The sequence below is a fragment of the Pelophylax lessonae genome (genome assembly GCF_965119305.1).
Source record: "Pelophylax lessonae genome assembly, chromosome: 1".
NCBI lineage: Eukaryota > Metazoa > Chordata > Amphibia > Anura > Ranidae > Pelophylax > Pelophylax lessonae.
The window spans coordinates 719,266,990-719,281,263 of NC_138768.1; the positions used below are offsets into that span (position 1 = coordinate 719,266,990).

The following is a 14,274-nucleotide window of genomic DNA, read 5'->3' on the forward strand; positions in this document are numbered from 1 at the left end:
TCCCTCTTGAGGGGTATTTTTTTTCTTTTTCTTTTTATTTTAGCTGTAACTCCTGTGACCCGGTTAAGGCTCCTGTGTCCTGGTTAAGGGTTCTTGTGTTTAACCTTGGGTTATTTTCCCCACCCCTCATTTTTCCTTTTGGCATTGCTTTTGGACGTCCCAGTAGTTATGATTTATGGAGCGCTGTGTCCGTCGATGAATGAAGGAGAAAATGGGAGTTTTGTACTTACCGTAAAATCCATTTCTCTAAGTTCATCGACGGACACAGCACCCACCCCTGTATGGAATTCTGATACTTATAATACTGCTTGCTACTAAACTAATTACCTAGAGTAGAGCGGGGGGTTATATACCAGATGAGGACAGCCCATGGGCATAGCCAGGTGTTTTTTGTTCTGCTCCTGAAGGAGGCAATATAACCAAGTACTTATGATTTATGGAGTGCTGTGTCCGTATAATTCAGAGAAATGGATTTTACGGTAAGTACAAAAATCCCACTTTTCAGCACATTTTACAAAAGCAAGTTTATTTCCACTTTAGGAAACACTGGTTTAGATAGATTCATGTAAAGAATGTTACTGTATGCAGTATTTATGTATCCATTTTTCTTTTACAGTGTTTGACTATAGTTATCGGGACTACATTCTATCATGGTATGGAGATCTCGGCAAGGATGATGGTCAGTTATATCATCTGCTTCTGGATGACTTTTGGGAATTGTCAAGACAACTTCGATGTCGGCTTGCTCACATTGATATTGTCAAGGTGGTCTGCAATGATGTTGTGAAGAATCTGCTTACACATTTCTGTGATCTCAAGGCTGCAAACACTAGGTAATCAACTGGAGTGAGCACCTGTATGTATTAAAGCAGGGACCCTTCTAGGATTTTGCGCATCAAGGACACCCTGGGGATCCCGAAGAAGGTTCAGAAGAAGGGCTGACTGTGGGTTTGGATGTTTGAAAAGTCAGACATTGAGTCTTTTAATGCTCTAGGGCTGGGGTCTACAAACTTTCTAAACAAAGAGCCAGTTTATTGGCCTTCAGACTTCAGGGAGGCTGTACTGTGGCCAGTGGGAGTAGACATTTTCCTGGCATCCGTGTGTGTAAACAGTGCCACATTTGGTATTAGGGAGAGGAATAGTGTCCCGTGATTGATATCATTGGGAGGAAAAGTGCCCCATCGTTGGCAGCATTTGCAGGAATGATGCCCCATCGTTTATATCAGTGGCAGGAATAGTGCCCCATTGTTGGTGTCAGCAGGAGGAACAGTGCCACATTGTTGGTGTCAGTAGGAGAAGTGGTGTCCCAATGTCAGTTGGTAGAATAATGTCTCGTATCAGTGGGAGATATAGTGCCCCAAGGGCCGGGTAAAGGCATGCAAAAGGGCCGCAGTTTCAAGACCACTGCTCTAGGGTGATGTTTACCAATATTACTAAAGCAGTTTTAAACCTCCAACTAAAAATGTTATATAATGCAGCTTACCAATTTTTACATGTGGTGTCAATTTTCCTTCCTTTAAGGATAAGTTCACCTTTTGGAACATGTTACATGTTCCAGCTAATGCAGCTTTTCCCCCGATCCCTGTGTTAAATGGTTTGCTGTGAAGTATGCTCCCTTTTAAGAAATTGTTTACTGTTTAACCCTTTAGCGTGGGTCACCTAATCTCATTATCATTTGTCATGAGTTACAGTTATTACCAATACCCCTGATAATAAGAGATTCATAATATTTTCAAATTGCTGCTTATATTTAGTTCACAAAAAATGTTTTATTGATACATCTCCAAACCTTATTTGAAGCTGAACTCAGGTAAACAACTACATACACAGATTAACCACTTAAGCCCCAGCCCTATTTCGGACACTTTTTGTTTACAAGTTAAAACCAGTATTTTTTCCTAGAAAACTACTTAGAACCCCCAAACATTATATATATATTTTTAGCAAAGACTCTGGAGAATAAAATGTCGGTCATTGCAATATTTTTTATCACGCGGTATTTGCGCAGCGGTTTTTAAAACGCCATTTTTTTGGAAAAATTTAGAAAAATCACATTTCACTGCATTTAAAAAATACTAAACAGTAAAGTTAGCCCATTTTTTTTATATATTGTGAAAGATGATGTCACGCCGAGTAAATAGATACCCAACATGTTACGGTTTAAAATTGCGCCCCCCCCCCCCCCCATGGGATAGCGACAAACTACGGTCAATAGAGATCTCAATAAGCGACACTTTAAATTTATTTAACGGTTACCAGTTTAGAGGTAGAGTGTAGCTCTTTTTTTTAAATTATTGCCCACGCTCTGGTGATCGCAGCGATACCTCACATGTGTGGTTTGAACAGCGATTTCATTCGCGGCTCGACTTCCGTATACGTTTTTTTTGTGCGTGAGCTAACGGTGACGGGGGCGACTAAAATTTTATTATTTTTTTCCTATTTATTTTTTTTTTTTTTTTAACTTTATTACAGGTTTAAACAAAAAATATATAAATCTGATCACTTTTATTGCTGTCACAAGCAATGTAAACATCCCTTGTGACACCAATATGCAATGACAGGTACTCTTTATGGAGGGATCGAGGGTCTAAAAGACCCTCGACCCCTCCACTACACTTCCATGTATGCAAAACTACGAAAACGGCGTTTTTGCATACAGCCATTTTTTAAATTTGCAGCCTTTTGCAGCACAGTAACCCGGAAGTGACGTCATGGACGCCGCCTCTGTGTTACGTCATCGGAGACACGATCTAAGCCGTTTCCGGCTTTGATCTGGACTCCATCCAGCCGGCGGACGTGCCGGCTGGGGGCTCGGGGCTCCCACCGGGCGGCCCCGAGCAAAGTCACGGAAGGTGGCGTAAGGGGGGGGGGGGGACGTCCCCTCCCGCTCACCCGGGTAACGATCGAGCGGCTCCCCTAGCCACATCGGCCGTTACCGACGGAAAGCCGACCGTCGGCTCTAAACCACGGTACAGGGATGGTGCCTCTAGCTAGAGGCATCATCCCGGTATACTACCACAAAGTCTGCCGACTTGTATATATACGTTAGTATGCGGTAAGTGGTTAAATGCATATTCGACTCCTTGCACATGGATCCTCTGGCTGCTGTGTATGCAGCCCTAATGTTTAGTGCCCTATGTGTTCTGAGATGAATGCCCAGGGTGCAGAATACCTGCATCCAGGGATTTATCCCTGAACGCATAGGGCCCTAATAAGCTCATCTTGCCACAGCATTTATCCACCTGCCATAGACTGACGGACTGCACTAAGCATGGCTAGATGCTGCATCAGTGCCTCCCAGGCACACTAAAACACTTGGATTGCATGCGCCTTAGCTAAACGGCCCATATGCAAGGGACCCAAGTGAGATTTCTTTTACCTCTGTCCAGTCCTGAGATTTACACCGCTCTGCTAGATAATCCGGCCAGGAGGATGACATTTTCTCTGCTATAGTTACTGTAAAAGGATGTAGTAGTTTATCACTCTACAGTCTCTGCCTACTGACTGGATAGTGAAAGAGCAACCACACACCAATGTATCTGCTCCATTCAATCTGTTGTCCTTGTCTGCAGATTTGCATACACAAATGTGATTGGCTGAAAGTGCTGCCCTTCCCACTTCTATCTGAGTGCTATCCTATAGAGCATGGGTTTTCAAACCTTTTAAAGAAAGTGAAAGCCAATGTTAATTAGGCTTTTGCTGGACTGCAGCCAAGAGGAGTGAAAATGCCTTTACATTTGGGGGTCAATGGGAGTAACAAACGCCCCTACATTGGTGGTCATTGGAAGTGATAAATACTACTGCACATGTGGGAGACCCTATGTCAGTGGAAGTACTACTGCATCAGTGCTAAGTGGGAGCCACTACATCAATGGGAGTAAAAGTTGCCCTTAACATTAGTGATCAGTAGATGCAAGAAATGCTCCTGTGTTGGTGATCATTGGGAGTAATAAACACACACACACACACACACACACCCAATCATTTGAAATAAAAAAAAATGTCACTACATCAGTGGTAGCAAAAAATGCACCTACATAATTCTACACAAAAATACCCTTTAAGAATTCATTATATTTTAATTCATAACAAAATATTTACTAAATTTAAATTAAAAGATCAAGTGATGGTGTCGCATCATTTCACAAACATTTGCTAATTGCACATTGACTATTTAAATTGGTATAAACACCCAATCATAAAATTTGTTTTAAACCAGCCATATGTAATATGGCACTAATGGTCCTTATTTACTACAGATAACTGCATTTTTAATATAGTGCATACTTCATGATTATAAAGGTCATTATTGATTGCATTTATTAGAGACTATTTCACATTAGTGTCGGGATTATTGGGGTGATTAAAATAATAGAAAAAAAAATGGATTTAAAAAGCCCTCTTATGCATATAAGATTCTGAACTGTGCAGCGTCCATTTTGTTCAAGGTGAATGAAAGTTCATATATGTTCTGTTGTAAAATGTCTCTTACAAGAGAGGATAGAATTTCAACAGAGGTCTTTGTATTTCTTTTAAGGTCGTAAATAAGATTTACATAGACACCTTTTCAGATAAGACATAATGGTAGTGCCAGTCTGTCTGTAATTATTTAACAATGGACAATACCCCAGTATACTCTAGCAGACATTTAAAATGAACTATATAAGTTTTTAAAGATACATTATTATGCGTGAGAAGATATTAGCCATAATTATGTCATTATATTATGTAAGGCATATACATATATATTTAGAAATTGCTTGTCTATCACATGTTTGGTATATATTCTTGTTAAATAACAAATCTTACTTAGACTTAAGAGTGAATACTAATTACTTCATTTTAAGGCATGTGGTAGGAGTGTTTATATAAGAATTGCTTTGGACTAGGCTAAGTGTTTTAGGTATCGTAAATTTACCAGTCCTAGACTAAATGTCTGACAGTTAAGTCAGAATTCAAATAATGAATGGACTTTCACTGGCCAGACAGGTCAAAGATCATCGGATAAGAACAGTGGTAATTATTGTTAAATACAAAATCTAATGAACGGTAGAATACTGCCCTCTTTAGACGAAATACCAAATGCAGTCTTGGGGTAATTTAGATATTTCCCATATAGAAATATTATATTGTACTAAAAATATAATTGTTGAAATGGCATTACTTGCCAGGGTGAATGATGGAGATATAGATCGACATTTATGTATGTACTGAGGGTATGGACAAAGTTTTATGTTGTGCTTTTATAGTTAATCTTGAACATAGAGAAATCATCCTTTAACTTTATTATACAAAGAATTGAATTATCAGGAGAGGTGTGTCTATGATCTCACCAGTTAAGGTATAGAATATCCCAACCAATGGGGATAATGTTTCATCCCTCTGGGTTTAACTTAAGGTAATTTTAATAGCCCTTTGTTCTTACCATATAAAAGGAACAACCCAGATGAGAGATAGCACACATTAAATTAGATTGCCCAACAGACATCACACATACATCACACACACTACTACATCCATTGATATACTCATCCAGACATACTCCATCTTGCTCCATCATTCATCTGAAACTTTGAGGGACGCCAAACGAAACTCCTCCCTCACTGGCATCCATCTTAAGACTCTGGTAAGGACCATTTGAAGCTAGCAGCCATCTTAAGTGTGGTAAATATGCCTTGCTATGTTATTTGATTTTATTCAATATTGTTTATTTCCTTCCTTATGTGTTTTATATTGCATATTTAAGGGTCATAAGATTACAATCCCAGCCGTATAAACCATAGTAGATTTTTCTCTAAAGAGCTGATTTTTGTTTTTATTAATATCAGATTTAGCGCATTATTGCGATTTTTGTCATCGATTTTGCATGGCTTATTCTCACTTCATCTGCAGTGGAATGACTTTCGGCTATGCGAGTTGCAGACAATTGTGGTCTGTTTATATAGAACACATACCTATGGTTTATGCTATACCTGGAGAAATGGAAATCTTGCTTTTGCTTTCACTTTGTTTCAGTTTCACTTTCATTATTGAGCTAAACATCACATTGCATTGATTGGTTGAAGTAGTATTTTCTGTAAGAGTTATGTTTTCGTGTCACTTCTTGTTTGATCATATATTGTGATTACATGTCTTGCCTTGTGAATAAATATTTTATATATATTCCATACTGTAGACTGTACTCACTAAGATTGGTATATGCTTTTAAAAAGAAATTAATCAATTAAAAATAATTCACTACATATTGATTTGTGGAAATAAGTGGAGATTCTCCTTTCTTACAGATCTTTGCTTATTAACCATAAATAGACACTGTTCTATTCAGAGCAGTATAAATATTCTGACATAATGAAGTACGAGCGCGAGATATATTAAATATTCTTTCATATAATGGAGGCACTGCTGAGATAATTATTGATTTCTTACATATGCCATTCATAATTATGATCAGGTGACATAATCAATAACTTTGAAAAAAAAAATATCAATTTTTCTTTTTTGGGGGATTTTTTTTTTATTAATTGTGAATGTTGATAAAAATGTCTTACAAATGTCTACAGCAGGTAATGTTCACGCTGCCAACTCTGGCAAGGTGTGAGTTCCTAGTGGTAATGCCACAGCCCCAGTAGATTTGGCACAGATCATAAATGTGTGGAATGGAGTCTGAAATGGTGGAATATGTAAATGCTGGTTAGAGTCATATATCAAAATCCTCAAACGTCGGACCAAATAAAGGCATCTGACTTGGGTAGAGGAAAACTTGATGTATGAACTCACCAATAGCTTATCTAACACCAAAAGACGTCGGGAAGTGTGATCACATACTTTTTGAGTCATGGCCAATCTTACTGTATCTTTGTGAGGAACTGCACCAGAAGGCTCAACAAAAAGGAATTAGTAAAGTTCCAATCTCCACTCCAAATAATAGGAAGTGAGACAAGGAACCTCCTTGAGCAGGTGAAAGTGACCTCTATTGGGACACATCAGTTAAGAGAATGTAGCGTGAAACTGCAAAATGAAGTAGAATTGTGGCAGAAGTTTTATTAAGAAAGCTGTAATGAAAGCAACCATTGGAAAGAGAAATGTAAATGATTAATGCAATAATTAGGAAGTTTTGAGCAAGGAAAAATGTTTTCTAGCAAAAGTTGCCAAATAAACAGCAGTAAAAAAAAAAAAATGTAACTGTTCAAGTAAAGATAGGAACTCATAAGGTTCATCTTGCCACAGCATTTATCCGCCTGCCATAGACAGACGGACTGCACTAAGCATGGATAGATGCTGCATCAGTGCCTCCCAGGCACACTAAAACACTTGGATTGCATGCGCCTTAACTAAACGGCCCATGTGCAAGGGACCCAAGTGAGATTTCTTTTACCTCTGTCCAGTCCTGAGATTTACACTGCTCTGCTAGATAATCCGGCCAGGAGGATGACATTTTCTCTGCTATAGTTACTGTAAAAGGGTGTAGTAGTTTATCACTCTACAGTCTCTGCCTACTGACTGGATAGTGAAAGAGCAACCACACACCAATGTATCTGCTCCCTTCAATCTGTTGTCCTTGTCTGCAGATTTGCATACACAAATAGGATTGGCTGAAAGTGCTGCCCTTCCCACTTCCATCTGAGTGCTATCCTATAGAGCACGGGTTTTCAAACCTTTTAAAGAAAGTGCAAGCCAATGTTAATTAGGCTGTTGCTGGACTGCAGCCAAGAGGAGTGAAAATGCCTTTACATTTGGGGGTCAATGGGAGTAACAAACGCCCCTACATTGGTGGTCATTGGAAGTGATAAATACTACTGCACATGTGGGAGACCCTATGTCAGTGGAAGTACTACTGCATCAGTGGTAAGTGGGAGCCACTACATCAATGGGAGTAAAAATTGCCCTTAACATTAGTGATCAGTAGATGCAAGAAATGCTCCTGTGTTGGTGATCAGTGGGAGTAATAAACACACACACACACACACACACACACACATTTGAAATAAAAAAAAATAAAAAATGTCACTACATCAGTGGTAGCAAAAAATGCACCTACTTGTAACTCTACACAAAAATACCCTTTAGCCCCGGTTCACACTACTGCGTGTGCGGGGTTCGCATGTCATGTCGGAGCGCACTGCTCCGACATGACATGCGATCAGCTGTGCGGTGCGAGTTTAGCCATACAGTTTGTATGGCTAAATTCGCATCGCACCCGCAGCAAACACGCACAGGAGGCATTTTTGCTGCTGCATCAGGATCGGATCGCACAGCGGTTCACACTTGTGCGATCCGATCCTGTGCGAACTGCACGATCGCACTGCGATATGCGATCAAACTGGGGGTGTCGTTAAGATTACATTGACACCCCCAGCGGATCGCATATGGCAGTGTGAACTGCCGGGGGTGCGTGTGCGATGCGGGAACAGGCTGCGAATTCGCAGACTTCCCGCATCGCATCAGTGTGAACCGAGCCTTAAGAATTCATTATATTTTAATTCATTACAAAATATTTACTAAATTTAAATTAAAAGATCAAGTGATGGTGTCGCATCATTTCACAAACATTTGCTAATTGCACATTGACTATTTAAATTGGTATAAACACCCAATCATATAATCTGTTTTAAACCAGCCATATGTAATATGGCACTAATGGTCCTTATTTACTACAGACAACTGCATTTTTAATATAGTGCATACTTCATGATTTTAAAGGTCATTATTGATTGCATTTCCTGGAGACTATTTCACATTAGACTGATTGTTTTCCCCCGCTGTTCTATTGATCCATGCTCCTAGACTATACCCCATTAGTCTTTGTCTTTAGCCATAGTAATTATACCGTCAAGGGAGTGAGAGTGGAATGTGATGTCGATTATTTTTTTTATTAAATAGCACCAAGTTTTACTTTTACTGGCTCACAACCCAGGCTGCCATTTTGTCAAATGATGTCCCTTTAGACAGACTGTTTATTACTGGTTTATCAAGAAGACCTGTTATGAGTTCCTTGTTTATTGCTAAGCTAAATATTGAAACGTTCAGAATAATAAAAAAATCCTCATATCTATTGTGTGTGAGCTTTAATTTGGTGATTGAAAGATGTGATCTCTAGTGACATTATATGTGTGTTATACACAAATAATTGTCATACATTCTTTCTGTTATGCACACCATGGGGTCAATAATTTCTATGGCAGATAACATTTATACAAAATCGAGCATTCATTCAGGCAGAAGAGATCACTGATGTGTGGTGAGCATCATGTACAATCAGCTTTTAATCTGCAGAGCACAGACTCTGTGAGGAGCCTTAGTTCTGTTTAATGTTATGTGCAATCAACACATGGCTTTCTCATTTCTCTCACAACCTATATTTTTGTCTTAATGGCTTTTGGGGGCATCATTAAAGTAGACTCTATGAAAGAATTCAACATTAGTAACCCTGATTCCAAAGTAGTACGGACACTGTGCTTTTTTTTTTTTTTTATTCCATTTTTAATGAATATTCAAGTTACATCAAAAGACAGTGGAGGGAACCACTTCCAGTGTTTGCTCACTGACAAAGAAATTATCAGTCTATCATTTTTAACAGTGAGAGACAGAATACTCACAAAAATATCCAGAAAAACGCATTTCAAAAAAGTTATTAATTGATTTGCATTTTTTAAATGAAATTAGTATTTGAGCAAGATTTCTGGCTCCCAGGTGTCTTCTATACAGGTAATGAGCTGAGATTAGGAGCACTCTCTTAAAGGGAGTGTTCCTAATGTCAGTTTGTTACCTGTATAAAAGACACCTGTCTACAGAAGCAATCGGATTCCAATCTCTCCACCATGGCCAAGACCAAAGAGCTGCCCAAGGATGTCAGTGACAAGATTGTACACAAGGCTGAAATGGGCTACAAGACCATTGCCAAGCAGCTATGTGAGAGGGTGACAACAGTTGGTGCGATTATTCGCAAATGGAAGAAACGCAAAATAACTGTCAATCTCCCTCGGTCTGGGGCTCCATGCAAAATCTCACCTCGTGGAGTTTCAATGATCACGAGAACCATGAGAAATCAGCCCAGAACTACACGGATGAATCTTGTCCATGATCCTAAGACAGCTCAAGAAAGCACATGTACAGGTCCGTCTGAAGTTTGCTTATGAACATCTGAATGATTCTGAGGAGAACTGGGTGAAAGTGTTGTGGTCAGGTGAGACCAAAATCAAGCTCTTTGGCATCAACTCAACCTGCCGTGTTTGGAGGGCGACCGACTGCTGTCTATGACCCCCCAAGAACAACATCCCCACCGTCAAACATGGAGGTGGAATCATTATGCTTTGGGGTGTTTTTCTGCTAAGGGCCCAGGACAACTTCACAGCGTCAAAGGGACGATGGACGGGGCCATGTACCATCAATCTTGGGTGAGAACTTCCTTCCCTCAGCCAGGGCATTGAAAATAGGTCGTAGATGGGTATTCCAGCATGACAATTACCCGAAACACACTAGGCAACAAAGGAGTGGTTGAAGAGGCATATTAAGGTCCTGAAGTGGCCTAGCCAATCCCATAGAAAATATGTGGAGGGAGCTGAAGGTTCGAGTTAACAGACATCAGCCTCAAAACCTTAATGGCTGCATAGAGGAGTGGGACAAAATCCTTCCGAAGATGTGTGCAAATCTGGTGGCCAACTGCAAGAAATGTCTGACCTCTGTGATTGCCAACAATGGTTTTGCCTGTTTTTTGAATGGGTCAAATACTTATTTCCCTCATTAAAATGCAAATCAATTTAGAACTTTTTTGAAATGCGTTTTTCTGGATTTTTTTTGTTCTGTCTCTCACTGTTTAAGATAAACCTACCATTAAAATTATAGACTGATCATTTCTTTGTCATTGGGCAAACGTACAAAATCAGCAGGGGATCAAATACTTTTTTTTCCCCCCCTCACTGTAGGTACAGTTCAGTAATTACAGGTTAAGCATGGTGCTTGAACTACCATTGGGGGGGGGGGGCACAAGAAAGCCCTATAGATGTGAGCCCAATATGTGATTAGGAAACATTATTGCACTTAACATCATAGGACGGAGGACAACAACAGATCTTCAAGCTTCCACAACGATAGAGGCTGCAAATCGGGTAAATAAATGAGGGGCACTGCCACTCAGAGAGACACTGTTAGGAAATAGGCACACCAGGAAAAGGACCTTGGGAGGACAATCACACTGACCATTCTGTAATAGTTTTCGGGTGTTCCAGGTTTTGTCAAATGTACACTGCTCAAAAAAATTAAAAGAACAATTTGAAAACACATCCGATCTCAATAGGGAAAATATCATTCTGGATATCTATACTGATATGGACTGAGTAATATGTCAGGGATGAAAGGATGCTACATCGTTTGATGGAAATGAAAATTGTCAACCTACAGAGGGCTGAATTCAAAGACACCCGAAAATCAAAGTGAAAAAATGATGCAGCAGACTAGTCCATTTTGCTGGAATTTAATTGCAGGAACTCAAAATAGTACTTAGTATTTTGTATTACCCCATGTGCTTGCATGCATGCCTGACAACGCTGGGGCATGCTCCTAATGAGACAATGGATGATGTCCTGGGGTATTTCCTCACAGATCTGGACCAGGGCATTACGGAGCTCCTGTACAGACTGAGGTTGCAATCTGGCAGCGTTAGATGGCCCGAAACATAATGTCCCAGAGGTGTTCGATTGAATTTAGGTCAGGCGAGCGTAGGCGGCCATTCAGTGGTATCAATTCCTTCATCCAGGAACTTGCTGCATACTCTTGCCACACGAGGCCGGGCATTGTCGTGCACCAGGAGGAACCTCAACCCAGGAGCAACTGCATTGGTGTAGGGTCTGACAATGGATCCAAGGATTTCACCCGGATACCTAATGGCAGTCAGTGTGCCATTATCTAGCCTGTAGAGGTCTGTGTGTTCCTCCATTGATATACCTTCCCAGACTATCACTGACCCACCACCAAACTGGTCATGCTGAATGATGTTATAGGCAGCATAACTTTCTCAACTGCTTCTCCAGACCCTTTCACGTCTGTCACGTGCTCAGGGTGACCTGCTCTCATCTGTGAAAAGCACAGGGTGCCAGTGGCGGACCTGCCAATTCTGGTGTTCAATGGCAAATGCCGATCAAGCTCCATGGTGCCGGGCAGTGAGCACAGGGCCCCTAGAGCACATGGGGCCCTCAGGCCACCCTCATGAAGTCGGTTTCTGATTTTTTTTGGTCAGACATTCACACCAGTGGCCTGCTGGAGGTCATTTTGTTGGGCTCTGGCAGTGCTCCTCCTGTTCCTCTTTGCACAAAAGATCAGATACCAGTCCTGCTGATGGGTTAAGGACCTTCTACGGCCCTGTCCAGCTCTCCTAGAGTAACTGCCTGTCTCCTGAAATCTCCTCCATGCTTCTGAGACTATGCTGGGAGACGCAGCAAACCTGCTGGCAATGGCATGTTTTGATGTGCCATCCTGGAGGAGTTGGACTGCCTTTGCATTCTCTATAGTGTCCAGGTATCACCTCATGCTACCATTTGTGGACACTGACCCTAGCAAAATGTAAAACTAGTGAAAAACAGTCAGGAAAGATGAGTAGAGAAAAAAATGTCAGTGACCTCCACCTGTAAAACCTTTCCTGTTTTGGAGGTCATCTCATTGTTGCTCATCTAGTATACCTGTAAATTTCATTAACACCAAATCAGCTAAAACTGATTAAAAAACCCCTGCTACCTAACTGACCAGATCAATATCCCAGGAGTTTGACTTGATGATATACTCTGATTAAAAAGTGTTCCTTTTAATTTTTTTGAGCAGTGTAGTTGCTCAACCTCTAGTGATGTAGCATGCCTAATACAGGGGAAGCACTGAATTAACCAGAGATTTCCACTGCTGTGGGTAGGGGGGATTAGATGATTTCCAGTGCAAAACTGTAAATTTTCTTGCATAATATAACCATAAACCCAAAAGCACTCTCGTGACCTTTGTAGGGTGCTAAGGGCTCCACCAGATTTTTAACTTGCGGGGCACCAAAATGGCCTTTACCATAGAGATAAATTGGACGACTCGTGCCCAACATAAACCCATATTCTATTCACACTAGAAAATAGAAAACCTATCAAATGTTTACACTGAGAAAATGTGCCATTTTAAGAAAAAAAATAAGGTGATTTTGAAATTGATGGTAGCAATACGTTTTAAAAAAAGGTGGAACCAGGGCCATGTTTTCCAGGGCCATGTTTTCCATGGTGTAGCATCCCCTGTTCTCCTAACACTCTGTAAACATCTAGGAACTGAGGAGACCAGTTGCTGGCGTTTTGGCAGAGGATTGTTGTCCCAATCTTGCCTGACATAGGATTCAAACTGCTCAACAGTCCTGGGTCTTCTCTTTTGCATTGTTTGTTTCAAGAAATTAGGTGAATTGGATAATTTCTGTAGTTCAGCAGGCAGGGCTTTGGAATTCAGTGTTGTAGTAATACTGTGTTGTCAACCTAAACAGTAAGGTCAAATTTTCCAGCAGGTCACCAGGTATGTTTCATTACTTTTTTTATTTGAAAGGATATATAATGTAAATAAAATGAAATGATGAAACCTACATGCATTGCAGATATTTACCTTTTTCTTTTTTTTTTTGCTCAGACATGCACTTCTATGTAAACAGCTAATTAAACAGTTGAAATACACATATGTGTTATGTCTTACTTGCTAAAGAATGTGTGTTTCTGTATTTCTATACAACCAATTTTGTGAGTCATACACTTGTTACAAACAGCACAGCCAAAATGGCGACATCCCTTTTATCTTTTTAGGGTCAAAGATGAAGTCGTGCTTAATTTAGTTGCTCCACTTTGTATGCAGCACTTTGTCAATTCTTTTTCTATGGTGTGGTTGACAATGCGCCACCCTCACACTTTATTGCTTTTCAAGTACACAGCTAGCAAAGAGTCACATAACAAATAGGCTGTGATAGGTAGCATTTGTCTCCAATTCCATATGCTTGCCCAAGAGATGTGCCGTCACTAAGAATGCAGCGAGCATGGGCTAAACCCTTCCAGGCATGCTCACAGCAGAGCTGCAATGTGCTGTGGAAATGCTTCACGGTCTCTGAATGACAGGTGCACTCAGAGGGTGGTGACAACTGAGCACTGCCATCTCCCAGCAATTGAAACACCCATAAATTGGGCTTCAGTGAGGGGAGGAGCATAGAAGCTGTAGGTCAGGAAGTAAAGAAGGGATTTATAGATCGTTGGAGGGATTAAGGGTGGTTATTATACATTAGTG

The 14,274-nt window shown here is 40.4% G+C and overlaps 1 protein-coding gene across 2 annotated transcripts in view; it reads left to right on the forward strand.

The window, feature by feature from the left end:
* SNX25 (sorting nexin 25) overlaps nucleotides 1-14,274 on the forward strand; it is a 368,398-nt gene that overhangs the window by 221,998 nt on the left and 132,126 nt on the right. For both annotated transcript variants that reach the window (XM_082258976.1, XM_082258977.1), the window contains exon 3: nucleotides 617-833. In XM_082258976.1, the coding sequence (XP_082115102.1) occupies nucleotides 617-833 (217 nt within the window). The remainder of the gene's footprint in view (nucleotides 1-616; nucleotides 834-14,274) is intronic.